Source organism: Zootoca vivipara, chromosome 4 (assembly GCF_963506605.1).
Source record: "Zootoca vivipara chromosome 4, rZooViv1.1, whole genome shotgun sequence".
NCBI lineage: Eukaryota > Metazoa > Chordata > Lepidosauria > Squamata > Lacertidae > Zootoca > Zootoca vivipara.
In genome coordinates, this window is record NC_083279.1 from 48,330,418 (window position 1) to 48,356,868 (window position 26,451).

At 41.0% G+C, this 26,451-nt stretch overlaps 1 protein-coding gene across 2 annotated transcripts; it reads left to right on the forward strand.

Annotated features, from left to right (window-relative positions):
• The first annotated feature begins 494 nt into the window (after window positions 1–494).
• Window positions 495–25,538, forward strand: TMPRSS2 (transmembrane serine protease 2). 2 transcript variants are annotated; one of them, XM_060273562.1, is made up of 14 exons: window positions 497–842; window positions 9,530–9,586; window positions 11,743–11,950; window positions 12,648–12,734; window positions 13,116–13,235; window positions 13,577–13,706; window positions 14,790–14,900; window positions 16,050–16,093; window positions 16,549–16,723; window positions 17,011–17,186; window positions 19,568–19,663; window positions 20,833–20,975; window positions 22,504–22,656; window positions 23,968–25,533. In XM_060273562.1, exons 2-14 carry the CDS (start codon window positions 9,572–9,574, stop codon window positions 23,977–23,979), a joined length of 1,470 nt encoding a protein of 489 aa, XP_060129545.1. In that variant the 5' UTR covers window positions 497–842; window positions 9,530–9,571; the 3' UTR covers window positions 23,980–25,533. The 2 variants fall into 2 exon arrangements, with proteins under 2 accessions (XP_060129544.1, XP_060129545.1); XM_060273561.1 differs by having other exon boundaries at window positions 495–842; window positions 22,504–25,538.
• Window positions 25,539–26,451: the final 913 nt, after the last annotated feature.

A 26,451-nucleotide genomic window follows, 5' to 3' on the forward strand; every position in this document is an offset into this window, starting at 1 on the left:
AGACTACAATTCCCATCATCCCTAGCTAGCAAGACCAGTGGTCAGGAATAATGGGAATTGTAGTCCGAAAACAGCTGGAGGCACAAGGTTGGGAAACACTGCACTAGAGAACTAAAAAAAAAGTTCTTTTTTTATTTGCAAACGCCTACATCTTCTTTTAAAGGAGCCAATATGCTTTAACTTGTTGAATGTCTGCCTGCTGTCACGCAGCTGGCAAAGCCGCTGGAATTCTCCCTCGCCGGAGACGCCTCGCGCAACCACGCTTACTCGGAAGTAAGCCTCCCGGAGTTCAGTGGGGCTCGCATCTTGGGCGTGTGGATCTAGATTTCGCCGCTGACGAGCCTCCCGGGTATGCGGAGGGAGCCGCCGTCTTCAGGGGTTTCCTCTCAGGCGACGGGGCAGAGGGTTGCGCCTAAGCCCCACCCCCCTCGGGCAAGGCAGGCTTTGCCACAGAGAGTGACACCTGCGGCGGCGGCACTGGCGGCGCTCTTCGCCCCACCCCCTCCCTCTCCTCTTGCAGGTGAATAATAGCCCGTCAATCCCGCCTCTGAGGATGAAGTGATAAAGCGAGAGGGCAGCGAGCCCACAGGAAACGGCCGACTCTTCTCCTAGCCGCCAGGCCGCTCTCCCTCTCTGCCTCTCATCCGCGCCCTGACTCGGCGCGCGGGGACTTTTGCTGTTCTTTCACCTCTGGGGAGAGGAGCGCGCGGCGGGAGTGGCGCGGAGAAAGGGAGGAAGGCGGCAGAAAGCGTGTCCCTGGGCGAAGGAAAAAGCCGCCCTGCTGCGCCTGGGCTGAAGCTGAGCATCGGGGAGCCCGGCGAGGGCGCAGCCAGTCGCCTCAGGTGAGCGCGAGAGTTTAAATTCTCTGGGCGAGGTAGACGCGGGTCGTGTCGAGGGTTTGAGGCGGAAGGGATCGATTAGGAAGGACGGCGTCCTCGCATTTGCAGCCGCCGAGCCCGCCTGTTTTTCTTTCTTTTCTTTTTTTTAAGACGCGGAAGTGCCCCTCTCTTTTATAGAAGCACTTCCATCATATGCTTATTAAACTATAAGTTAGTAATTGGGAGAATGTTTCGTTGGCATCCATTCGTTGCCGTTTCTGTGGCAAGAAAACGAACAGAAACCCCGCTGGGAGAGGCGCTTGCTCGGCTGTGGTTCCCTTTACGCACAAATCCGGATTCCTTTCGAACCAAAATCGTGGTAGGGGGGCTTTAAAAAAGGTAATGGAGTGGAGGGGGAAGGGGGGGTAGGAAACATAGGTGTGGAAGCGTGGGCATATCACCAGTTTATTTTAAAAGTCAGGACGTAGTGGTGGTGTTTCCTGTATGTTTGATCTGAATGACCTTGGGACCATACCTCTGCCGAAACACCTGCTGTTTCCTTATTTTTAAGACGTCGGTTTGGACTACAGAGATTTCGGTCGTGTGGATACTATTCTATACTGTATTCCAGGGGTGGCCAACTCCGAAGAGACTGTGATCTACTCACAGAGTTAAAAACTGGCAGTGATCTACCCCCTTTTGGGGGGTTCAGGTCAAAGTTGTTGAGATTTTTTTAGGAAGGAGGAAGGCCCATTTTTAGGGGTTCAGGTCAAAATTGTTGAGCTTTTCTGAGACAGGAGGAAAGCCCTGTTTTTTTGGGGGGGGGTTGAAGGGCTAAAATGTTGAGCATTTTTTAGGGGAGCCAAAGTTGTTGAGCTTCTTTTGGGGGAGCCAGTGATCTACCAGTGATCTACTACAGACGTCCAGTGATCTACCGGTAGATCACCATCTACCTGTTGGACATGCCTGCTGTATTCTAAAACGACTATGCTGAATCCAGCCTTACCGGGACGTTTCCCATCATAGGATGGATATAAGTGATCTGCAGAGGCTGTTGCTAAAGATGTGCGTGCAATAGGATCTATTTCTAAGTATCTGAAGAAGTGTGCATGCACACGAAAGCTCAAACCAAAATAAAAAACTTAGTTGGTCTTTAAGGTGCTGCTGGAAGGAATTTTTTTATTTCTAAGCAGGCATCGGTGGCCTCAATACTTGCAGGACCTGCCAGTGTACAAGTTAAAGAATTCTGAGGCCGAGGAGTAGATCTGAGTTCAGTTACTTAACACACAGGTGTTACTTCCCTCCCCCTGCCTACCCCACCCCTCTACTTCATTTCAGCAGAAGAATTGTGGGGGGTAACTTTGCTGGCACCTTTATTACACAGGAAGTAGGAAATCCTCACTAAATCCTCCAAGCTGCCTGGAGCAGATCCTGCTCCATCTTCTGTCCACCACTTTTTCACAGAGTCTGGCAACTTATTATACAACAGAATTTCATCTGAGCTATTTTTGTTATTGATAATTCCCTTTTTATCAGACCCTTTCCTCAAGGAGCCCAGGCCACCGTATTTGGTTAACACTCTATCCATTTTACCCTCACAACATCCACCTAAGTTAGGTTAGGCTGAGAGATGGGGACTGCCCAAGGTCACCCAGAGAGCTTAAAGGCTAAGTGGGAGTTTGGGACTCCCTGGCCCCAGTGCACAGTCTCACATTCTTAATTACAATGCTACATTTCTAGCTCAATCATCCACTGAAAAGATCAGAACTGCTTATACATGTGGTTCCTAGATGGCTCTTAAGTGGGATGTAGCTGCCAATTTGAGCTTGATTAATGGGCCCTGGGTAGATCCATGGCACTTTTTTGTGCAGTAGCACCTTGCACACATTAGGCACTAAATATGGAGTAACCCAGCAACTGTAGTGTCTTCAAAGTGGTGGTAAATATGAGAGAAGTTCGCTTGTTCTGTGGAAGCAGTGATTTTGAAAAACATTGTGCAACCATATCTATCTACTGTACATATGAAACTCTGTGCTGATTTGAGGAGGAAAGCTAACAAACTGAAGGTGTGTGTTATTACTTACTTACTGGTAGCTGGGTGTATGAAATGAAATGCCCATTAATCTGAGTTCACTTAATTGCTGCTTTTTAAACTATTCGTTTGGTAGTCACTGGCTACGCAAAACTATCACATGGTCCAAATATATATTTGTGTGTTCCTTCCCTGTAGATTAGAGATCACATTTGGGCAGTTTTTATGGGGCTCATTTCCAGTAAGGGAATCAGGTTACATTCCTGCAAACTACCCAAACCAGCATATACAGTATTTGCATTTAAATGGGTTGAGTTACACTGACCTTAGTGGAACAAAGGTTACTGTCCTCAGCTCAAAATACTATCTTTAAACTATGGTATGTTCTGCTGGCAGTGAAGGAAATAAACTGCAAATTGTGTTCTTGACTTATATTGCACTGTCACAGGCAAATTGAGAAACTAAGCTCCAGTAGTTTCTCTACATGCAGGGTTCTGCATGTCTAAAGTGGTTTGAAGCATCATCCTAAATTGTTTGAAGATTGGCCTGTCCATTCTATTGTGGGAGGCGGTGGGGGGGGGGAGCTCGAGTTTTTAAAGGCCATTTTTGCTGAGGCTTTGAATGATGTACCGTACTTCAGCTACTCAAGCAGGAATAGAAATTCATGTGCCAAATTGTCTTATTGGCCCTGTTTTGTTTTCTCATACTGTATCGTGCTGTTTCTAAGGGATATGGGATTTAAGTACCATACTAATGAAAAAAGGACATGTGATAAAGGGAAGGGCTGTACTGTAGTTAAGATTTCCCTGGAAGCAAATTTCTTGAGTGAGATGGGGTTTTCCTCTGCCTTCAAAGGGTGAAAGCACTTGATGCATAAGCAGTTCCTTCTGCCTGATAGGGTTACCAGCTTTGTCTGGCAGGGTTGTTTTCCTACTAGCAACTATGTGATAAGCAAAATTACATCAGGTGGAACTTATTTCCTATCTGAATTTTCAGCCTGGGAAGAATTTCAGCCTTTAAACATCTGCTCACCATGGCAGCATTTAAAGGCACAGAAGCCTTAATACTAACTTTGTATTCTATGGTCTTGTTCCAGGAACTTCATTATTGAAACGGTTTCTTTTTTTCCTGTAGAATGCATTCCATTTCTAAACTTATTTTAATCTCTCTTGTTTCTGAAGTTGAGCCACTATAGTGCTATAGGCTAAGGACGGAGTGTTGGGGAATTGCCATTCCCAAATGCACTAAGGCTATAATCCTAACCCCACTTACCTGCAGAGTAAGCCCCATTGAATTCAGTCGGACTTACTTTTGAGTATACATAGTTAGGATTGCTCTAAGTTACCTTATTAAAGCCCTGTGCAGACTCCAACTCAGTTCCTCATCCACAGTGGGTCTGTGTTAGGGTGAGACTGACCTACCAGGGGGGCAGGTTTACAGCAAATGCCTATTGATCATAAGGTGTATGAAGCACTTGAAATACTTGCTTATAATCCTTGTTTGTTAATAGCGCTCTATCACTAAAGTTGACTGTACAGGTTTTTTTAAAAAAAGTATTAGGAACAACCATATGCTGAATTTGTGTTAACTGAGTAATCTTCAGTAGCTGATACAATGCAAGTTCAAAAATATTTTGCTATGTGCTTTGAAAATGACAGTTGAGTAGGGTGTCAGCATAGTTGACACAAAGTGACACCAGAGAAGTTAAAAAGTATCCCCTGGGTGTATTTAACTGTTTCCTCTGTATAATGAGGGCAAGAAAACCAAGTACGGTATAATGTACAGTTAATGTACAGTACACACAGTTAATGTACACATGTGTACAGTTAATGTACACATAACACAATATGATGTCCTCATGGTTTTGTATCCTTCTGAAGTGTGATATGTGTACGAGAACCTAAATCTCCAGTTTTACAGTACTAAGAAGCAGATGGAAACTATGGAGCAGACTTTATGACATCCTATCGACCAGTAACACATGTAACAAAATATTTTATTTTATTGTCTTCCTGCTACTGTGTGACATCTGGTGCTTTATAAATTATGCTTCAAGGGAAACAGGTGTACCAGATATTAGTAATTAAGGTGGAGAGACAGTACAGTTACAATTGAGGCTGCAGTGCCTGGGAGTAACTTCCCTTACCTGGGAGTAAGTTCCATTGAACTTGGAGGCTGTGGCGAATAAACGTGGTTAGACTGCATAGTGGAAATTCTATAGAGGGGAAATAACTTCTCTCTCAAGCCAAAAAGGAGAGGCTGAAGAAAAGTCGTTTCTTTGCTTGGTTAAAATAAACCTAAGTAGCTTCATGTATGTATACATATACATGTATCATCTCTATTTGTAGCATAATGTGTCTACAGCAAAAAATAAAATAAATGATTCTAATTATAATCTGTCCAATGTAGGAACATGTCATTCATTCAATGCTTAAAAGATTTTAAAATTAAGTGGTTTCTAAACACTTTAAAATAAAATATTCATATAAAAATGAAAGGTTCCTCAGATTCTGTTAATATTAGCTATTATTTTTTCCAACCCCAGACATTTATTAACTACTGATGTTCCAAATTTTAGACTAGTTTTTCCTTAATCTTCCAATTACACATTCAAAATAAGTTTGACATTCTGTTAGATTATCATAGATAGTGTAACTCACAGTAAATTAAGTAAATGTAACGTTGCATCTATTGTGTTATGAATTTTCCAAGCATTCAGGTGCAACGGGTTGTGATGTTAAAACGTCTCATGCAAACAAACATAAAATTGCAGGTCTTTGGGTTTCAAAGGTACAAATGAATTTCCATATTACATCAGTCCCTGTAAATTTCACCATAGAACAAATTGATTCAGTCATGTTCAAATTAATGCATAATTTTGAAAACTTTTCCTCTCTGCAACAACCTAATAAAGTTGCTAATTTTCATATATAAAACTGGAGATGTAGTTGTGCTAAATATTTGTCCTGACTTTTTAGTAATGACACTTGTTTCCCACTCAGTGTTGAACTTTCTGAGTGCAAAATAAGCAAGTGGCATGCCTTGAATACTGTGTGTATATCTACAAAGAACAAATCAGGTGATGGATGCTGTTTCTATTCTGCATGAAAGCAGAATTCTTCCATGATGAGTTTCCCTTAATTTAATTCCTGAGCCTCCTACTGACCACCAGAAAACTGCCTTAAAAAGCCCTTTTATAAGTTAGCACTATTTGGAACACTTCCATATACCGTACCTGTGGCTGGTACTTGATGTTTAAAGGCCTGCACCTGCCTGAATGGAATGTTATATCCACACAGCCTCATATTTAAATAGAATGTTGCTTCAAAAAGCACTTTTGGAAAGTGTGAAGGTGAGTGTTTGTGCCAAACAATACCTTAAATGGAAAAAAGAGGTCTCTGTGCTATTAACTACAGCAGGTTAATAGCTAGATATCAGATTCTAAGTGCATTCAGTACGGTCTCTCTCTCCTGAAAATGATGTAAAAACTGTTTGAATACATGCTCTGTCTAGCTGTATGTACTTGATGAAAAAAATCTAGTTCTTCTGAGAAGGGTGCTAAAGAAAGTGGTTTTCTTCTGGTTGAAATAAGCTCCGACCTAATGACCCGCCACACCATGTTATCTGCTACTAAAAATGGTTGATGCACAAATTGGGGAGGCACGAAACACCAAATGAGCACTGAGTTCATAACATTTCTGGTCCAGGGTAACCTAGCCTTGAACTGAGACATATTTGGGGTATTTGATTTCAATGTAATTGATACCACTTGGTCAGATGAGCCAGAAATGTACAATTGCCAGCAAAAAGAATTGTGTGTTTTTTTGTTAAATAAAGACGGAATATTTTATCTTTATCTTGCTAGCTAGTAATGAGAGCACATGATTGTATGGTGTGGATTTCTTGATATTGTAGTGTGTTGAGAATGCTTAGGCATCAGAGTTGCAGGAAATCCAGCAGTGTGCTGTTTGAGAACAAGCTTGGGATGCGATATTATTTTTAAAAGTTAATTGGAAGTTACCAGCATCAGCTTTGCATATATTCCATACTTCTGTGAATTGTTTTAACTGTTTTGAGTTTTTAATTATCCTACCTCATTTTGGGCATGTAATAAATTGAATATATAACAATAAATACTATAATAATTCTAGTGGTGGACACCCACCTGCTGTTCCAGTTGCTTCAGCAATCTCCCTTTTCAATTCTTAATATGTGCTTTACCACTGAGTTGTGGAATATTTTCAGTTAAAACAAAGAAACAAGCTTTTTATAGTTGCCATTTTTAGCCCTGGAGGATTTTTTTAAAACTATGCAAAGTATATTAGGATAATAGGGTTTAGGTAGCATGTGCCACTTCATTAAAGACTGTCCCAATAAAACAAATCACATGAACCATTTTGGTTTTTCTCTGTTAATCTGGAACAATCTCACCACAGTTTGAAAATGCGTGACTTTGGGAGTTTTATGTAGTCCAAGTCTTTGGTGGAATAGTTGTAGTACAGTGGTACCTTGGGTTAATAACATAATTCATTCTGGAGGTCCGTTCTTAACCTGAAACTGTTCTTAACCTGAGGTACCACTTAAGCTAATGGGGCCTCCCACTGCCACTGCGCTGCCGCCACACGATTTCTGTTCTCATCCTGAAGCAAAGTTCTTAACCCAAGGTACTATTTCTGGGTTAGCAGAGTCTGTAACCTGAAGCGTCTGTAACCTGAGGTACCACTGTGTTGGAATTTCCCTGGCATGTTCACTACTGTATATGAATTTAAAAGCTACATGACCGGAAAAGGAAAAGGATTATTACTGAGTAATTTAAAGGTGGTACTAGTGTTATTTTGATCTTTACTTCCAGGCATGTGATCTTGTGCCACTTAATCATTTCACTGGTTTTGCTTTAATTTATACTTCCTTGTATGTTCTTTTGTAAATTGCAGCTATATAGTTAGAACTATAAATTACTGACCTGAATACATGTTGCTGACTCAAAAGGGAAGCATCTGGAAAGATCTGAACAAGCAAACTTGGTGATGAATGTATTTGTGATAAATAATAAGCTGTGTACACTGTAAGTTGAGAAGCTTTCCCAGCTTGTTTATTGGTTTTTGTAGGAAATAGAAAGTTTCCATTGCATTACTTTTTCTCTCTAGTGCAACATAGCTGACATGAGAAGAATACATAGGGTTCAATTCAAACTAGCAATGCAACTCTCAGGGCTCAGAAGTACGTAAGATTTAAGCCTAAAATCAGTGGGACTAAAAATTTGACTGATATGCTGTGATTCTATACACTAGTGGTGGGGAACCTTTTTTCTATATGTGGCCATGGGGGGTGGGGTGGGGTGGGGGGAGAATCAGCTGGAAGGTAGAGCTGATGGTAGGCTGGCTGCAGTGGAAGGAAGAGAAATTGAAAACTGCTGGGGAAAAGATGGGATGGAGGATTCTGGAAAATGGCATGCTTGGTTAGGGAACCTGAATAGAAGAACTTCATAGCACAACATTTTGTGACAAATTCCCCTTGCAATTTAATAAAAATAATTAAGGCTGGAAATACAGATAGCTTTGAAATGTAGACTCCACCACACAAAAGGTATGTGTGCTTCTCTGTAACATGCACATGGGTAGGTAGGAGTCTGATCAGTCCAGGAACATATTTAAACCAGTGCTGCACTTGGGGCTAATTTTGGATGGGAGATGTTTGATTCCTTTGGGCCATAGGCTGTCTTGTCGTAGTATATCATGCATCCTCAAGGTAAGAGTAAATTTGTTGTTACATTTGAATGGCTGTCAAAAAAAGTCCAAGCATCAGCACAAACTCACAGAAATGAAGTTTCATTTACTGTTAATGGAATTGCATATTAGTGGCTATTGTAGGTGGAATATTACTGAGGAGTTAAACATTGTTTTCAGGTTATTGGGAATTCTCGAGTTTGTTTAATAGTGAAAGAGCAGGAACACATACAGTACATAGATGACTAACCAACTGGTGTTCAGGGCAAATAAATTATGGTTATGTTCTTAAACAATTTATGTAAAGTGTTATTTGTTCAAGGTGTTGGAATTTCACCCATTTAACAAAAGGAATGGTGTGAGTTTTTCCTTTTAGGCTGTATGCATGAGTCCTTTATAATTCCTGAATAAGCAAGGATTCAATTGTTGAAGTAGCCAGACCACCTTCTTGGTAATGGCCCCCTAAATATGAGTTGCTATGAGTTGTTAAGGTAACAAAGGAAATGGTTCTGTGTCAGAGAGCCGATGGGTAGGGGCCTGCCATAACTGGCTGTTAGAAGGACAAAAGCCAGAATTAATTAATTAATACCCCACCCAACCACTCTGGGCAGTTTCCAGAAAATATAAAAACATAATAATGGACAATTAAAGAACATTTGAAAGAGGCTGTCTCAATACTTTATTATTACAGTATAACAAAGTTGGATTGATGGGTAAAGTGTGAGTGTCCTCTGCAGGAGTGAATTGTAAGGGATTGTAGTGCCATCCTGTAATGACTATTCAGAAATAAGCCTTATTGAGGTCAATGGGACTCACTGTACTCCCAGGCAGTGTGTGTGTGTGTGTGTGTGTGTGTGTGTGTGTGGATTGTAACCACAGTTACACAGTTACTTGCTTTAAAATTTTAGTGCCTCTTATACAGTAATTGAGAAAGTAATTTTCTCTTTTTATAGGTTTGTCAGAAACTTGCAAAAGGTGAACTGCTGAGAATCAAGATGGAATCTGATTCAGTAAGTGAATATCTTTCAAAGAGAGCATGCCATTTGTGGTGATTTGTAAAAGTGTTTTCAGGAAAAAGATGGCAAATCTTATTATAAATGAAGCTTTATTTATGCTTACTGAAAATAACATCTCCACATCATTCCTTTGTTTTAAGTCTAGGATTTGATTCTTTCTTTAAAAACAACAGTATGGCAATTGGAAAACCAACAGGAAAGTATTGCATGTAAATCTGCCAAAAAGCATTTTGAACTTTAATGGTCCAAGCAGTTGCTGGTGCTTGTTCATTTAAAAGTTTATCTAAATTATTCTAGTAAGTGGGGATGGGTCCACAATTTTGGCCTGGTTTTGCTAGCCAAATAAAAAACTGTGTTTGATGGAACCTGGTTTAGCTCAGCACAGCAGTGACCCATGGGCCTGCCTGTGAAAAGCCTGTCAGAACCCTTGTTGGGACATTGTGGACCTCCACCCTTCCTCCCCCAACTAGGACCTGGGAATATGGTGGGTAACATTGTGCAGCTGTTGACAGGATAGCTCCACCCTGCTCCACCCCATTGCACCCCCTGCCCTAGTTCTGCTTTCACGCTTGCCAGATAACAACAGCACACGGCCCATGGTGAATCTGGTGAGTAAATTGTGGAAGCCTAAGAAGTGGGCTGGATTTGTAACAGACTTTGTTTGGATTTGTAACAGACTTTGCTTGGTCCCAGCTCCTGCCAACCTAGCAGTTCGAAAGCACATCAAAATGCAAGTAGATAAATAGGAACCGCTATAGCGGGAAGGTAAACGGCGTTTCCGTGTGCTGCTCTGGTTCGCCAGAAGCGGCTTAGTCATGCTGGCCACATGACCTGGAAGCTATACGCCGGCTCCCTCGGCCAATAATGCGAGATGAGCGCGCAACCCCAGAGTCGGTCACGACTGGACCTAATGGTCAGGGGTCCCTTTACCCTTTACCTTTACCTTGTTCTACTATAGTGCCAAAATGCTTATCAAAATGGGACCTTATCAATGCAGCACAGTAGAAAGCATCATTTGTGGGTAGCCACTACCTATGGCAGCCCTTGAAAGAAGAAATGCTTCTGAAATCATCAACATTGGGTTTGACAATTAACAGTGAACATAGTAGCCGGGGTAGATCCAGCACTGCTTATGGCAGTCATGGTGGCCATCACGTTTTCTCTGCTGCCAGCACTGATTTAGCAGCAGGCAGTACCCTTCTGCATATTCCACCAGGCCTTCAGACATGCTCCATGGGTGAACAGGTGGCAGCATTTTTAAAGAGCAACCAAGCCCAGATTTCATACATACCGGTAGTGGCTGTCTGCCATTTTAAATTATCTAAAATACAAGGTCTTGGTTTATAGATACAGTGCTGCCTCGCTTAACGAATGCCCTGCTTAACGAAATTTCCGCTTAACGAAAGGTTTTTTCTAGCGGAGGTTGCCTCGCTATACGAATGCGTTTTACAAAAAATTCGTCTAGCGAATCGCGGTTTCCCATAGGAATGCATTGAAATTCAATTAATGCGTTCCTATGGGCAAAAAAAAAAAAATTCAATGCATTCCTATGGGATTTGCTAGATGAATTTTTCGTTATAAGAAAAGACCTGTGGAACGAATTAAATTCGTCTAGCGAGGCACCACTATATATGAAATTTACTGATGAATTTGTGATTGTTTTACTGATGCTTTATTAATTATTCTGTGTGGTTTATGTTGTATTTGTGATGTTCTATTATATTGTTGTTTTTCATTGTTTGTGAGCTACTTTGTGATTGTGAGTGAAAAGCAGCATAGAAATATAATAAATGATATGAAATTAAATAAGTTGTTTTAACCTTCAAAAAATTAATTTTAGAGATACAGTATAATAAAATATATGAAACTTCGTTGTTCTAAAGAACTGGTTTTTTAAAAAATAATTAAAGACTGTTTTCAATGTTGTGTTTTAAATTGGTGCAACCTGCCCTGGGATGTTAGGGAGAAGGACCAGTGATAAATTAATTTGATGGTGACAAATGACAACAACTATTGCAACAAATAAATAGTCCATTAACACTTCAGTGAACTATTGCAAAGTGAGAGATGTTGGTATTTCAGTGCTTTCTAAACAATATTTGTTTATTCATGTGCTGATTTTGTTTCACCTGATTATTTCTGATTTGTAGAGGCCACCTCCGTATTATGAAAACTATGCCTATCAGCCAGAAAATGCAGCTTCTCTAAGGTACCCTGGTGGCTATCACATGTATCCACAATACCCACCTCCGTATTATCCTCCATCAGTGCCACATTACGTCCCCAGAATTTCTACTCATGAGTCTACTCCAGTGCCAACAGTAGCACAACCAAAGTCTACAAAAATCTGCACGCCAAGTAAGCTTTGCTTTCTTTCTTTCTTTTAAGAAAAACCAATATTTTCTGTAATTAGACCTGTTGTATGTTGTTGTTGTTGTTTAGTCGTTTAGTCGTGTCCGACTCTTTGTGACCCCATGGACCATAGCACGTCAGGCACTCCAGTCTTCCACTGCCTCCCGCAGTTTGGTCAGACTCATGTTCGTAGCTTCGAGAACACTGTCCAACCATCTCATCCTCTGTTGTCCTTCTCCTAGTGCCCTCAATCTTTCCCAACATCAGGGTCTTTTCCAGGGAGTCTTCTCTTCTCATGAGGTGGCCAAAGTATTGTAGCCTCAGCTTCACGATCTGTCCTTCCAGTGAGCACTCAGGGCTGATTTCCTTCAGAATGGATAGGTTTGATCTCCTTGCAGTCCATGGGGCTCTCAAGAGTCTCCTCCAGCACCATAGGTTGTATAGGTTTCCAAAAAACCCCTCTTTATATTGTTCATATGTTTTAACACTGTTCACATGGTTGTACTTCCATTGTTATACCTTGCAGGGGGCGGGGGGGGGGAGGGTAACAGGGAGAATAGAATGGTGGGCAGTCCATTGAATTAATTATGTTATGGATTTTTGGGGGGGGGCTGCTTTTCTTTAAACTGGTATGTACCTGTAGGTTAGGAATAGGCTGTCTAGTCTTACAACTCATGAACATTTTCTCTCTATATATTTTCAGGACTCAGGAAAATATTGTTACTCATTCTAGCCATTGCAATACTGCTAATAGGGGCTGCAATTGCATGTGTTCTCATCTGGTTTTTCGGTAAGGATCTGTTTGTGTTTATAGAAGTTTAAAATGTCTTGCAACATGTTTGCCTGTGAAGTAGGTTAGGTAGGCTGAGAGACTGTGACAGGCCCAAGGTCACTCAATGAGCATCATGACTGAGTGAGGATTTGAGCCCGGGTCTCCCAGATCCTAGTCCCATGCACACTTAACCACTACCCAACATTGGCTCTCTTAACAACCACATAATTATTAAATTATGGAGCATACATGTATGGTCATGGCCACGAACTTCTGATAGCATTATTCCATCCTGCTTCCTTTTCTCCCCACCCAACAAAAATGGTTTTGTTCATGAAGTATGGTGGTCTTTTTGTTGCCAGTGAAGTAGATTCCTAAATCTGATTTGTTTCTTTACAGTGACAGACAGTTGTTATGGCTCCAAGATACATTGTGGCAACCTGGGAGTTTGTGTGTCACCATCTCAGTGGTGCGATGGAGTAAATGATTGCCCTAATGGTGCAGATGAAAATCGTTGTGGTAAGTGCATTCAGTGAATTATTATTTATATATATATTTTTGAAAGCCCCTCCTCTTTAGTCAGCCTATGGTAGTCAATGGTTCCCCAAGATTTTCTTGTATTAAAACTGTTCTACGTGTTTGGATAACTACTACAGACATCCACACAGAGGCCCCTCCCAATGTTTGTAATCTTATCAGCAATTCCCACCTACCCTTTAGCAACACGTGGCTTCTTTTTGCAGAGAGGGAACATCCAAGTTGCAGCAACTGCTATATATGTGTCAACCAGGTAATCTCCTTATTGAAACTTGAAGGTTCCTGAGACTTTTATGTCATCAGAAAATTTATTTTTATTTTAGTTAGGCTTTATGGACCAGATTTTCTCCTTGAAGTTTATTCATCTAAAAGCAAAAAATGGTACCGTGTTTGCCATGATGATTGGAATGACGAACATGGAAAGACTGCCTGTGAGGATTTGGGATATAACTCGTAAGTATAGTGATATTTTAATTATAGCAAATATAGACTGAAATATAATATTTGACTGCAATAATTTCCATATAATGAATTGCAGACAAGTTTCCCCTGCACTTATCTGTTTCACACTTAACACCTATTGTTAAAAATGACTTTATTTCCAGAACTGTTGTATGAACTAAGTATTAAGATATAGTGGCATGGCTCTGTTAAACTCCCTTGTACTTTAAAATAGGATAACATTCCATTTAGTGGGTGTTTCTTTAGCTTTGTCTTATGTGTTATGCTTCATCTTGCTTTGCCTGATAGTGCTATCTGCATGTCAGTGTTTGAAACTGTCATTGTTCTAGGTGCATTTTGTGGCAGGGAATTTCATTAGTGCAAGCAGTTTCTGAGCTCTGGGTGCAGGACTGCACCTAAGATTTCAGATTAAAACTGCAGAGTGGAAGGGAAAGGAGGACCTTTTTCTGCCTCCCCACTTCCAGCTACTCTCTGAAGACTGGAATATTAAGAATACTCTTAAGAATATTAGGGGGTTGGGCAGGGGAAGGACCACTAGACCATGTGAAAAAATGAACGTAATATTTTAGCTGCAGTTCATTCCTTTTCAGCTTTGTATTCTTGTTATTAAAAAGTGTGCCTAAACATTCTGGTGTTGTGCTTGTAACTTAGGTTTAAGGTGCCATTTAGATCCTAGCTTTCACTTCTCGGTTTCTAACACTGCTGCATGTATCTTGATTACTGGTATTTGTAGTAACACTTTTATTATAGCAGTGAGTGTAGTAATGGTGATAGGAGGAACAAAATCTGAATTCCACACTGTGCCAGATCTTTCAACCAGCTTTACAATGTTTCATGTAAATGCTGGGGAAACAGATATGGCTCCCAGAATCATTATAATGCAGAACTCTCTAATGCAGCAGATACTATTGGGTAGTGCTCAAAGCTGGTGAAGAGGGAATTCCTATCCAGTGGCATTACAAAAAATATTATTGCTGAAGCTGATTGTGTGTGTGTTGTGTGTATGCATGCTGAAATATGTATGCTGAAATAGTTAAGTGCAGATGTTTGAATGTTCACTCCTATCTTTGACAGGAACACATATTTCAGGAGCGAGGGATTACGACTCAAAACTGTCTCCGGGAGCTTTATGAGGTTGAATAAAAGTGCTGTGGACACAGACTTGCATAAAATATTGTATAACAGGTGATAATTCTATATTTTTTGCCTACTTTTAAGGGTTTGACTCCCAGAGCCATTATAATGCACAACTGTTGTCATAGCAGTGAACTTAATGATTGTTGGCATAAACAATTCTTATGTTTTATGCCCCTGTTAAGTTTTCCCCCTCTAGTTTCTACTTAATAGAAATTGAAGACATTAAGCATATTTAATAGAATTTGAACTCATCGAACATATTTTACCAAGTCCTGTTCTGTGCATATAGAAGACAAATGTTTGTAGTTCAGGAATACTGCCCTTGAGTTGTACCCAACTGACTTCTACTCATGTCCAGATTAGTAGTTGAAATGTGGAGATTGCTTTAAATTGTGGGACATGTAATGAAGCAGATCTTTAATATGCCAACCTGGAAATTTTCTCCCCTCCACTGCAAACTTTTTAAAGCTGTGCTCAGTACCCAGTAGCTTGCAGAAATAGTTGTGCCAGTCTCTCTCCATCAGTGTGAGAATATGCCTTGGAATTCCACCGTTACATCTGGGCAATACTTTCAGCACTGGTTATTCTGCTGTGGTTGGTGGGGCTGTAGAAGAGCAGATATGTGTGTTGGGGGGGGGAGCTGTGGGGAACACCCTACAGTACCTGAGTAGGAGGACTATACATTTCTGTAAATGGAATTATTTTACCCCTGTGGAGTCTATTAGTGTAGACGCCACTTCAATATATTTTGAACATGTGATGCATGTGTGGAACTGATTGTATAGATCAGGGGTAGTCAACCTTCTTATACCTACTGCCCACTAATGTATCTTTCTTGATGGTAAAATTTCCTTACCGCCCACCAGTGCTCAATGGAAGGAGGATTCAGCTTGTGCCGTAGAACCCCCCTACCGCCCACCTAGAATCCTGAAACGCCCACTAGTGGGCAGGAGGGACCAGGTTGGCAACCCCTCATCTAGATTCTTCATGCCCAGTTGGTACCCTGCCAGAAGGGAGGCTCCTGATTTGCATGAGAAAATGTGTGCAGATCTGGTGGCATGATTACCCCCACACTGTTGTAGAGTATAGGATTGTGCCATCCTGAAGTGGCTCTCACCCTGCTAAGCAGGTTCATGTGAAGTTGAAGCCTCCTCCTTCATACATAGTACAAATACATATATACTATTTGTGTTACAGCGACCAGTGTCCATCACGACAGGTGGTGTCTCTGAGATGTGTAGGTAAGTGTTGTAACGCTGCTTAGTTTTTAGTTACCTTTATCTGTTCTTATTTGAATTAACCTTTTCTGTCTTGTAAGAATCCTATCCCACACCTAAAATAAGAAGGCAAATAAATAAATAATGAAGTTATGTTGATCTGGCCTAGGGTATGATTAAATTGGCCAAATACATTCACCTTATTTCACTTGGAGATTCTCGGTTCCGTTGTTATAAAGCCACCATGATCATGAATAAGAATTAATATAAAATAGAGATCCTTATTTCTAAGGAACTGACATTAAGTGACTGTAAACCTGACTGTAAGCAACATGGCTATGGTAACACCTAAAAGGAAGGGCAGGATACCTCTATTGTTGTCATGAGTCATAAATGGAGGCAGGAAACATCCTGTGACTTGCATTATGAATAGTTTACTTATGAATGTTTTACTTACATTTCCTCTGGTTTTTACAAAGACTGTGGCAATTCCACTAAAGTTTGGAATCCTCGAAACAGAATTGTGGGTGGAACTGCTGCCTCCCGTGGTGAGTGGCCATGGCAAGTCAGCCTTCATATACGGAACATCCATCTATGTGGAGGGTCCATTATCACTCCTGAATGGATAGTAACTGCAGCTCACTGTGTAGATGGGTAAGTCCCAAACAATTTCTCCCAAATTATGTGTCCCTTGGGATTTTGCTTTGTATGTATAATGGTTCCAGTTACTAAAACTTGTAAAAAAAAATTATTAGGAACCATTTTTGTCCTTCAGTTGTTAAGCAGAAGAGATTATTTTTAGCCCTGTTGAAATAATTTCCAAGGAACTCAGGAATGTTAGCTTCTTGACAGTAGACCTTCGCATTAGGTGCTGATGCTGCAGTAACATGAATCATGCTTGAGAATAAATCATAATTGTTAGCCTTCATTTTGTTTCCTAGGGCATATTCTCATCCATTTGACTGGACAGTTTATCCTGGGATCATGAAACAGCAAGAAATGTATCCTCCAAGGGGCTACAAAGTAGCCAAAATAATTTCTCATCCAAACTATGATTCAACTACTAAAGATAATGATGTTGCCCTTATGAAGTTACAGTTTGAGCTACCTTTAAATGGTATCTATTTACCTGTGTAAATAGTGACATGTATATTTTATCTTTCTATTACATGCTCAGTGCAGCTAACAAAATCAACATTGCATCAAGCTAATTGTGGCACTGTGCATTTTCAACAATATTTTGCATAGAATGCAGGGGGAGTCAACATAAGCACATGAAGCTCCCTGGTGTAAACATTTGCACTCTGACATATGGAGGACAATGGGGCCACTGGTGCCATCTTGGGGGTGTTGGGAGATTCATTCCCCGTGTGCAGTCATAGATTTGTTGTATATCATATGACTGTATATACGACTGTATATGTTTTCCTTCCACAGAGTGGAAGTGATGTACACAGGATGTTTGTCTTACTGCAGGCATCCCCAAACTGCGGCCCTCCAGATGTTTTGGCCTACAACTCCCATGATCCCTAGCTAACAGGACCAGTGGTTGGGGAAGATGGGAATTGTAGTCCAAAACATCTGGAGGGCTGAAGTTTGGGGATGCCTGGTCTTACTGTGTTCCTAAGTGGAACTGTTGTTCCTTTATTCTTTCTCTTTTCTGTGTGATGCTAGAGAGAGAGGGAGCCATGATGAAGAGCCCTGTGTGTGTTTATATGTAAATAAACTAGCTTAGCCAAGATGCTGTGCTACTGAGGTCTGTTATGCAACTGCGCAACCTCTGTGGGTGCCTAAAGTGTGCTGGTGTTCGTCTGACACCAGTCGCTGTGATGTTCGGGCTGGAGAATGCTTATGAAGCTCCTGAACGATCACCCAGGAGGGGGAGAACATGCCAGCCGGGCATGTGTCTCTGCCAGGGTCCTACTCGTAAGTAGGCCTTAACCTGATGGGGTGGGTGTATGGGCACCCACAAAAATTCTATTGTGCGTGTCTGGCAGTCACGTCAGACACATGTGTGCTGCTCAGGCTCCACCCACCACAGCCTTACCTCTGCTGGCTCTCTGACACCATGGTGGCCTCCACAGAGACCCTTCACCGTGGGGCCTCTGTTGGGGCTCTCTGTGGCCGCAGGTGTGCTTCTGGGGTATGTCTGCGGCAGGCTTCAGTGGAGGCTCTTGCAGCGCCAGAAAGCCAGCGGTGGTGGAGAGTGGTGGCGGATGGAGGCCCAGCTACACACGTTCTGCCGCCCCCCACCCTGCTGCTGACATGGCCAAAGAGGCCTTGCAGCAAAGGCGGAGGCCCTGGCCCAGTCACCACGGCAGCGGTGGATGAAGGCTGAGCTGCATGCATGATGTGACACTTGCTTCTGAATAGGCAAACATCTTGCAAACTTACATTTGGTGCTTCGGTATAGTGGATTGGACTGGCTTGTTGCTACATTTTAAAATGTAGACATTTTGCTATTGCTGCTTTAACTGTAGAAGTTAAACTTTAACTGTAGAAAGATGAACAGATTCTCCAGTTTTCTATTAGGTTATCATCATAGAGTCACATCTTTCATTTTAATCATTTTCAGTGGCAGATCTTGGGGTCTCAAATTTCAGCAGCGCCCTGTGCAACACCAAAATTTAGCACTCCCTGCCTCCTATGCCTGCCATTCTACATAATAGTTGCGGCACCCCTTAGGCTCTCTACCCAGTCCAACTGAACTGGTTGTGCTCTCCTAAATCAGCCTCTGTTGTTTTGTACTGATCTGGTGCAAATAACATAATTAAAAAATTCCTTCAGTAGCACCTTAAAGAGCATGCACACAAAAGCTCATACCAAAATAAAAACTTAGTTGCTCTTTAAGGTGCTACTGAAGGAATTTTTTAATTTTGTTTTGACTCAGACCAACACGGCTACCTACCTGTAACTACAAATAACATAAACACCTGCGGTGTCAGTTTTTATTTCCTTTCTTTCTCTTCCATCCCCAAACCTCCATGTTTGTGGGATGGTGAGGAAAATGTAGTTTTATTATTTTTTAATTTTTCATTCCCCCCCATTATATACATTTCAATAATTTTACAATCATGTTAACACTTCGAAACTCAACTTCCCCCCTCTTTCTGCGGTTCCTTACATTTATTTTTTATATTTTCAGCATATTCCAAATTAACTAAACTTCATCATTTATTCATCTATTGAAAAATGTAAGGCGAGTTGCTGCTTTTATTACTCTTAACTTGTCTCCGTTAACCTTAGTCACATCTAGACTTCTGCCAAAAGTGTGTTTCTGGTGGGTAAAGGTTTCTTGCCTTGACAGCTCCCATACAGTGACTTTTATCAACAAAAATGCTCATTTCCTCAAGGAAATTAGAGCGCTAGTACTAGTCAGCTACTATGAAATCCCCCAATCTTCCATGTTACAAAGGCTGAGAGTGCTGTTTTGGCAACTCTCTATCAAATTCTTATTTCTGCACAGTTACTGATTAGCAATATGTTCTTGCCTCATAGAATTTACACGTCCAGTTTGTTTGCCCAACCCTGGAATGATGTTTCAGCCTGACCAGCAATGTTGGATAACTGGATGGGGAGCAAAATTTCAGCGAGGTAAAATTGGTTTCTATCCAAGTCTGGGCTTTCCTTTAATTATGAGTTGTGGCACTTTGGAATTGCTACTATAAAAATATTAAAATAACTGCCTTGGTTGCAACAAATGAACTAAAGTGACCCAGTTAAAAGTACAGTACCTCTTTATGTTGGAACTAGATTGTTAGCTCAATGTCACCTTATATACCGTATGTCCTATACATTTTTGTTATTGCTATGAATCTTTTTGTCACCCTGAGCCATTACCAAAGCAATTTGCCTATGTCTTTATGGGAGCTGACAGTGAAAAGATGGTACCTTAATACTGAGAACCCCTTGGAATGTTCTAAATGGGGAAAAGGCTCCAGGTGTTTTGAGGAAAGTGACACAGAGTTGCTGCTGCACTACATATAACCTACATCCTCACTGACTCTTGGCCATTCTGGCTGGAGGTGAGAGTTACACTTCAGCAACATCTCAGGTGCCAAATTTGGGAGAAAGCAACAAAGGCTGCAGTCTGAGACTCAGGAGAGTTAGTTAGCTGAAAACTGGAAGGCGTCTCAAGATGCTAAGGAGTTTGTCAGGATCTGTTTTCAGCAGTGCTGCTGCTACAGTCGTACCTTGGAAGCTGAACGCCTTGCGAGTCAAACGTTTTGGCTTCCAAATGCCACAAACCTAGAAGTGAGTGTTCCGGTTTGCGACCGTTCATTGGAAGCTGAATGTCCAATACAGCTTCTGATTGTGTGCAGGAAGCTCCTGCAACCAATTGGAAGCTGCGCCTTGGTTATCGAATGTTGTGGAAGTCGAATGGACTTCCGGAATGGATTCTGTTCGGCTTCCAAGGTACGACTGTATTTGTGAATCTAAAAATTATAATGCTGCATAAGTCTCCAGGGAGTATTCTTTCCAAAAGAAGGAAAATGCAGGTATGCACTGCCCCTGAGGTTTCTCACAGCTCAGGAAAGAGGAGAACAGATATTAGTGTATTTTATTTATATGAAATGTCTTGTTTAATGCAGCTTTTAAAAAGACATTTGGAGACAAGTTGCAGTGCTTTGTCAATCCAATGAACTCTATTTTTACTGCTGAGTCCATTGCCTATATGTCAACATCCTGCAGCTGAAAGTTTTAGTAGCTTGTATTTGAGTGGCTCTTAACATGTCATTTTTGCACCTATTTTTCAACCTTAGGTAACACTTCAAAAGAACTGAATGCAGCAATAGTACCTCTGATAGATTCGGCTATATGTAATGATAAATATATCTATAATGGACTGATTTTGCCTACCATGATCTGTGCTGGATACTTAGAAGGAAAGGTGGATTCTTGTCAGGTAATGTCTCTGTATTTAAAGTGAGAAAACAGCGCTTAGATTCTAGCATGAGCTCTTGTGGTCAATAAGACACAGTGCTAGTTTACCCCTATGAAGCTTAGGAGCAGGTTACCTGTGAGATTGCATCTTCCCACATATGGCTCCCCACACCGTAAGAGCATCTTCACATGTTCTGCTTTGGCTACCTTCAACAAGTCAAGTGAGGTGGGTGGATACCAGGGCCTTTTGGTTTCTGCACCTTGGCAGAGAGACTCACCCTGGCACTTTCATTAGTGTCTTCCCAGTGCTTTACCCAGGCTTTTAAAATGTCTTACATCTGGCCTGCAAGACCACCCTGAGACCTGTGGGTATAGGGCGGTTTACACATTTTAATAATAATATAAGCTGAGTTGATGGAAGGGAGGTAGTTTTTCTGTCTTCCATTGTGTTTATTGGTAGGTGACCATAAAAATGTTAATACAAATAAATAATGGTTCAATGGAAAAACATGTTTGACTGATTTAAAAGCATTTCTCATTTCCTTGGTGAACTTATTTTACTGATGGAGAGTGACTCCTCTCTAATTTTCCTATTCCTACATGTTTTCCGTCTACATTCAATAACTGTTAAAGGGCTTATCTTTCAGCAGTTAGTATTAGTCAGATGTCGTAGGGCTCCCTGCCAGACTACATTGGTGCCACCACTGAGGAGGCTATTTCCCCAAAATAAGACACTGTCTTATATTTGTTTTTCCTCAAGACGACACACTATGGCTTATTTTGAGGGGATGTCTTATTTTTTTATTATGCGTCCAGCCTCGCCTCTTCCTTGGCGCCCTCCAGAACTGCACCTATCACTGTTTTATTTTTAGGGTATGGCTTATATTGTGCAAATGCTTAAAAATCCTGCTATGGCTTATGGGTATGTCTTATTTTTCAGGGAAATAGGTTATATAGCAGATGATGATTCTAGGTAGCATATGGCGGTTAAGAAATTTGCACAGGTCCTGCCCTTGGGCTTAAAAGCCCCAAAACAAAATATGAAATGAAAGAGGGATAGGAAGGGGAAAGGGATAAGAAGAAGCAAATTCAGGGACCAAAATTTCTTAGCTACATAATGGGCAATTGAGAAAGTTGTGGGAGAAGAGAAGCCAGACACGAGTTGGTCCCAATGACCTCAAGTGGAGTTATGCAAAATGAATGGAATTTTAAGCAGGGCTCCTCACCTGGCATCTAGTGTTTGAGCAAACACAAGGAGATAAATTAGGTATACAGGGTCTAGACTGTCAGAGCCTTTTCAGGTCAAAGCAAGTAGCTCATATATGGCACGTTGCCAATGCAAATGCTGTAAAACCCATCTAATATAGTCACACTGGATCTCTTCATTAGTAGGCAAGAGGTTTCATTCTGCAGTAGCTGAACAAAGGCTTTAAAAGCAGCAGTAACTTTACTGTGGGTTGCAATGAAAATGATTACAATTTTCCTATAGAAAACTCTGCATGTGATTTATGGGGGTATAACTGTAGAATGTGTTTCCTCTCTTGTTTCAGGGTGACAGTGGTGGTCCATTGGTAACTCGGAAGAATGCTTTGTGGTGGTTAGTGGGTGACACAAGTTGGGGAACGGGCTGTGCTAGTAGATACAGACCTGGAGTTTATGGTAATATGACTGTGTTTGCAGACTGGATTTACAGAAATATGCAGGTAACTTTCTCTGAAATGTTTTGATAGCACTTTCCGAGGTGGGTTTGTGGCTGTCAAATACATTGCGATGATGAAATGGCCACTGGGCTGATGGAAGCCTTCCCTGCCCTTTTCTGCCAGCCAAGCTGCTGCCTGGTAACAAGAGGAGCAAAGCAGGGATTGCAGGTCCAGGTTGCCACAAGCGGACAGGGCAGCTCATTTGAAAAGGCAGAGAATTCGGTCTGTGTTGTCACAGGTGTTCAGTGTGCATCAAATTTGCTTAAATCATGCTGGAGCAGAGACAAGAGATGGAAGTCGGGGAACTGGCTCTTTATAGACAAATTTGTTTAAACATTTTCTTAAAAGGGAAATGAAAACTTGGTCCTCCTCCACATCATGTGGGGCTGGACTGGCATAACTTTTGCTCCAAACAATTATCTCTAGCCTGCTCCACCCAATATGATTGGGGAAAGCTAGGTGACTTCATGTGCTCTGCAGAGCTGCCTGGTTTTTTACCCAGTAGCTTCAAACTTGCCATGCTATCTATCTACTCATATATATAGCACTTTCATTGTGGTTTCCCATATGCTGAAGATTTAGCTCACTCCTGGCCTTTCATACTGCAGACCTATTTTTAGGAGCCACCATATTCTTCTGCGCTCAAATTGTTTTAACTGATATAATTTTAAATTGTAATCTTTTCCATGACCTCATGGTGAATGGCATGCAAGAAATTCCATATCTAATAGCATCTGGAGGGCTAAAATGTATCCCTCCTTGGTTTTTGTGAGAGAAATAATTGATGGTGGTGGCGCCAGCAATGGCATAGGGACCAAAGGAAAAGGCAGGAGAGAGCAGACGTGTAGTGTGTGCACTGGCATGTCTACTCTGGAATGCCATTTGGCCACTTCCGTTGCACTTGGCTCTCGAGGCACAATACGATTCCAAATGTGTTATCTCCCATCAAATTAACTTTTGGGGGGGGGGATGTTTAGTCAGTCAAAATGCAGATACAATTCTCGTGCAACTGTCTTTTGTCTCTGAGGTAGGAATTACAAGGTGTGTTCAGGCACACCCTTTGGCTGCTACCTTCGGTCATTTGCAGGTTGCCATGTCCTGAAAATTTATAGTTCCATAGAAAGACTTGCCACAGCCCTGCTATGGTTTACTCATGATCCTGCATGCAACCTGATCTTGTGGGCGCAGGCAAGAATTCAGTGACACCACTTGCTTCTTAGCTTGAATAACTGATTGCGTTAAAAGTTCATGTAAACATTAATAAATTCAATATTTTTGGATTGAGGTTGCTGAAACTTGCGTTTTTCCCAACAGGCGAACAGATGATGATATTCAGCCATATACCCCTGCCCTCCATGGAATGAATGGTGCCCTTGATGTATCCGATGGCTTTCTTGGTCTTCTTCATTCCTGTATTAAGCGACTCTTAGGACCTAAACACTTGATAATTCTGAATGCTTGCAAAGTATTTGGTGCCATTTGCACTGTGACTGTCTTAATATCAAGTGGTGTAGGTTTAACAAGATTATCTTTCCTTCAGTGTAAGTGCCCCTGGTCAACTTGCTAAACTTTTCTTCATTTTGGAGGATTCCCAACCAGTTTTTTAAGTTTTATTAGAAATCATATTTATAAATTGTTACTGCTGTCTTTGGAATAGCACAGCATCTTGTTTATTTTCTTGGTTTTATTTTAACTTTTAATACATTATTATCTGTGAATATCTGGGCTGCTGGCTAGCCCAGTTTTTCAAGATTGAGGGTAATGTCTTACTGTAACATGTGAAGAGACCTCCTCCAATACTCCAGAGAGATGAATTATACTTTTCATTATCTCGTGGTCAGGTACTTTTAATTCCTTGTGCTCTGTATATGTATTATATTGATTCTGAAATCAAGTACAGTATATGTTCAGGTTTATACTGAATTCCTCCCCTCCTTTCAATATGAAGATATCAAAATAAGAGTTTGGTTCAGAAAATGGGAAACCCTTGAATTTTATTTTGTTAGAATATTCCAAGGGCCTATCTGATGTAGAAAGGATAAAACTACCGAGCCTGAGTAAGCAACCAACTGGATATGTTGTTTACTTATGTGCTTACTCATGTTTAGAGCCTGCAGAGAGTAGCTTAGGGAACAATTCAACAGTTTTCCCAATCTCTTTCCTGAGCAAAGACTAAATACACTATTGTGAATATTTATTACATGCGGTTGGCTGCTGTTAACCCACATGCCACTGGAAAAGTAACCACTTAATCTTACAGCTACCTCATTTTGTAAGAGTGCGGCAAAATTAATATTTTAAGCAGGGATTTTTTACAATTAAGATTTAGTTTTAATAATGAGTTCAGAAATAAACTTAAATATGGAATGTGAAACAGCAATAAAATCTGGCAAACTGGGATTTCTTCTGATTCTCATGGACTGAAATTACCAAACTGCTGCTATTGAATTGCACTTTTTAAAAATGTGCCTGTTACCGCAGCAACTTTCATTTCGGGGTTTTGCCGATAAAGTTGGGTAGTAATGAGCCACTCAAATCATTATTTAAAGGAGACGTACCGATAATACTATGAATATAAATCTTGCTGAATTGTTAAATAGTTGTGCCACTATTTTAAGTAGCAAATATTTCTTTACTTCAGAATTGAAATACAGCATGTATCTTATGTACAAATAAATAATTTTTTTACTCTCCTAACCTTTTGGCTAATTAATATTTCTTGTTATAGTAGGACCATTAGCAAAAATGGGCATCTACAACTGGAGAATACTTGGGCCTCAAACATCCTTTTTACATTGTCCTTGCTGGATGAGGCTGATGGGAATGGGACAGCACTTGTATGGTCAGTTTCCCTGAAAATGTAAATTAAGAGTAACTGCAGAACAGACTTTTGCCCACAACAGTAACAATGTTTTCCATTACTGTACTTTAAAATTTTTGTCTACTGAAGAATACTACAGTCGTACCTTGGAAGTCGAATGGAATCCGTTCTGGAACTCCATTTGACTTCCAAAACGTTTGGAAACCAAAGCACAGCTTTTGATTGGCTGCAGGAGCTTCCCTGCAGCCAATCGGAAGCCCCATTGAATGTTCGGCTTTTGAAAACTGAAACACTTTTGGGCGCCGATTTGTTTGGGATCCAATGTATGACTGTATTCATACTTGGAATCTTATTTTGGATCTTTAGCATGACATGAATTAGGATTGTACATTCTGGCTAAGCAAGTGTGACCCCCCTTACATATTTCCTATCAGCCACAGAGCATGCCGAATGGTGATTATAGGAGCTGTAGTCGTAAACATCTGGAGGGGCAGAGGCTGCCTAGGTAAAAACTTTTCCTGCATCATTGTTTTTAACACACAAGCTTAAGACAGGAACCTCCAGCATCAGAACAAGCTGGGTGGAAATACAGCAGAAGATACTTCAGGAGGTTGTAGCAGCGATCACCACTATAAAAGAGCTTGTAGCGGAATGAAAAATTAAAATGCTTTTTTTAAAAAGCATTTTAAACATGGTACTTGTTTTGAAGCCTGTGAAAAAAAATCAAGAGTTCCTGATGGTGCTGTTTGAGCATTATGATAGAACCAGACAACAAGCATAAAATGTAGTTTACCCCCCCTTTTATTGTACGTTAATAAAAAAAATAGAACCAACTGGAGACACTACTGCCCTACACATGAACACCAGATTCCAGTATCATTTAAGAAGCACTGGTAAAATAAAAGTGTGTGCCCGCTGCCAGAAAGGCAAGAGTGGGTCAAAGGATCATTAGTCGTCTTCTGATTTAGGTGATGGAG

What these genes read in the sequence shown, in the direction of transcription:
- TMPRSS2 (XM_060273561.1), top strand. An exon ending in GGGAGCAAAATTTCAGCGAG is followed by an intron (nt 19,664 to 20,832) that starts GTAAAATTGGTT and finishes TTTCAACCTTAG; the next exon opens with GTAACACTTCAAAAGAACTG. An exon ending in GAAAGGTGGATTCTTGTCAG is followed by an intron (nt 20,976 to 22,503) that starts GTAATGTCTCTG and finishes CTCTTGTTTCAG; the next exon opens with GGTGACAGTGGTGGTCCATT.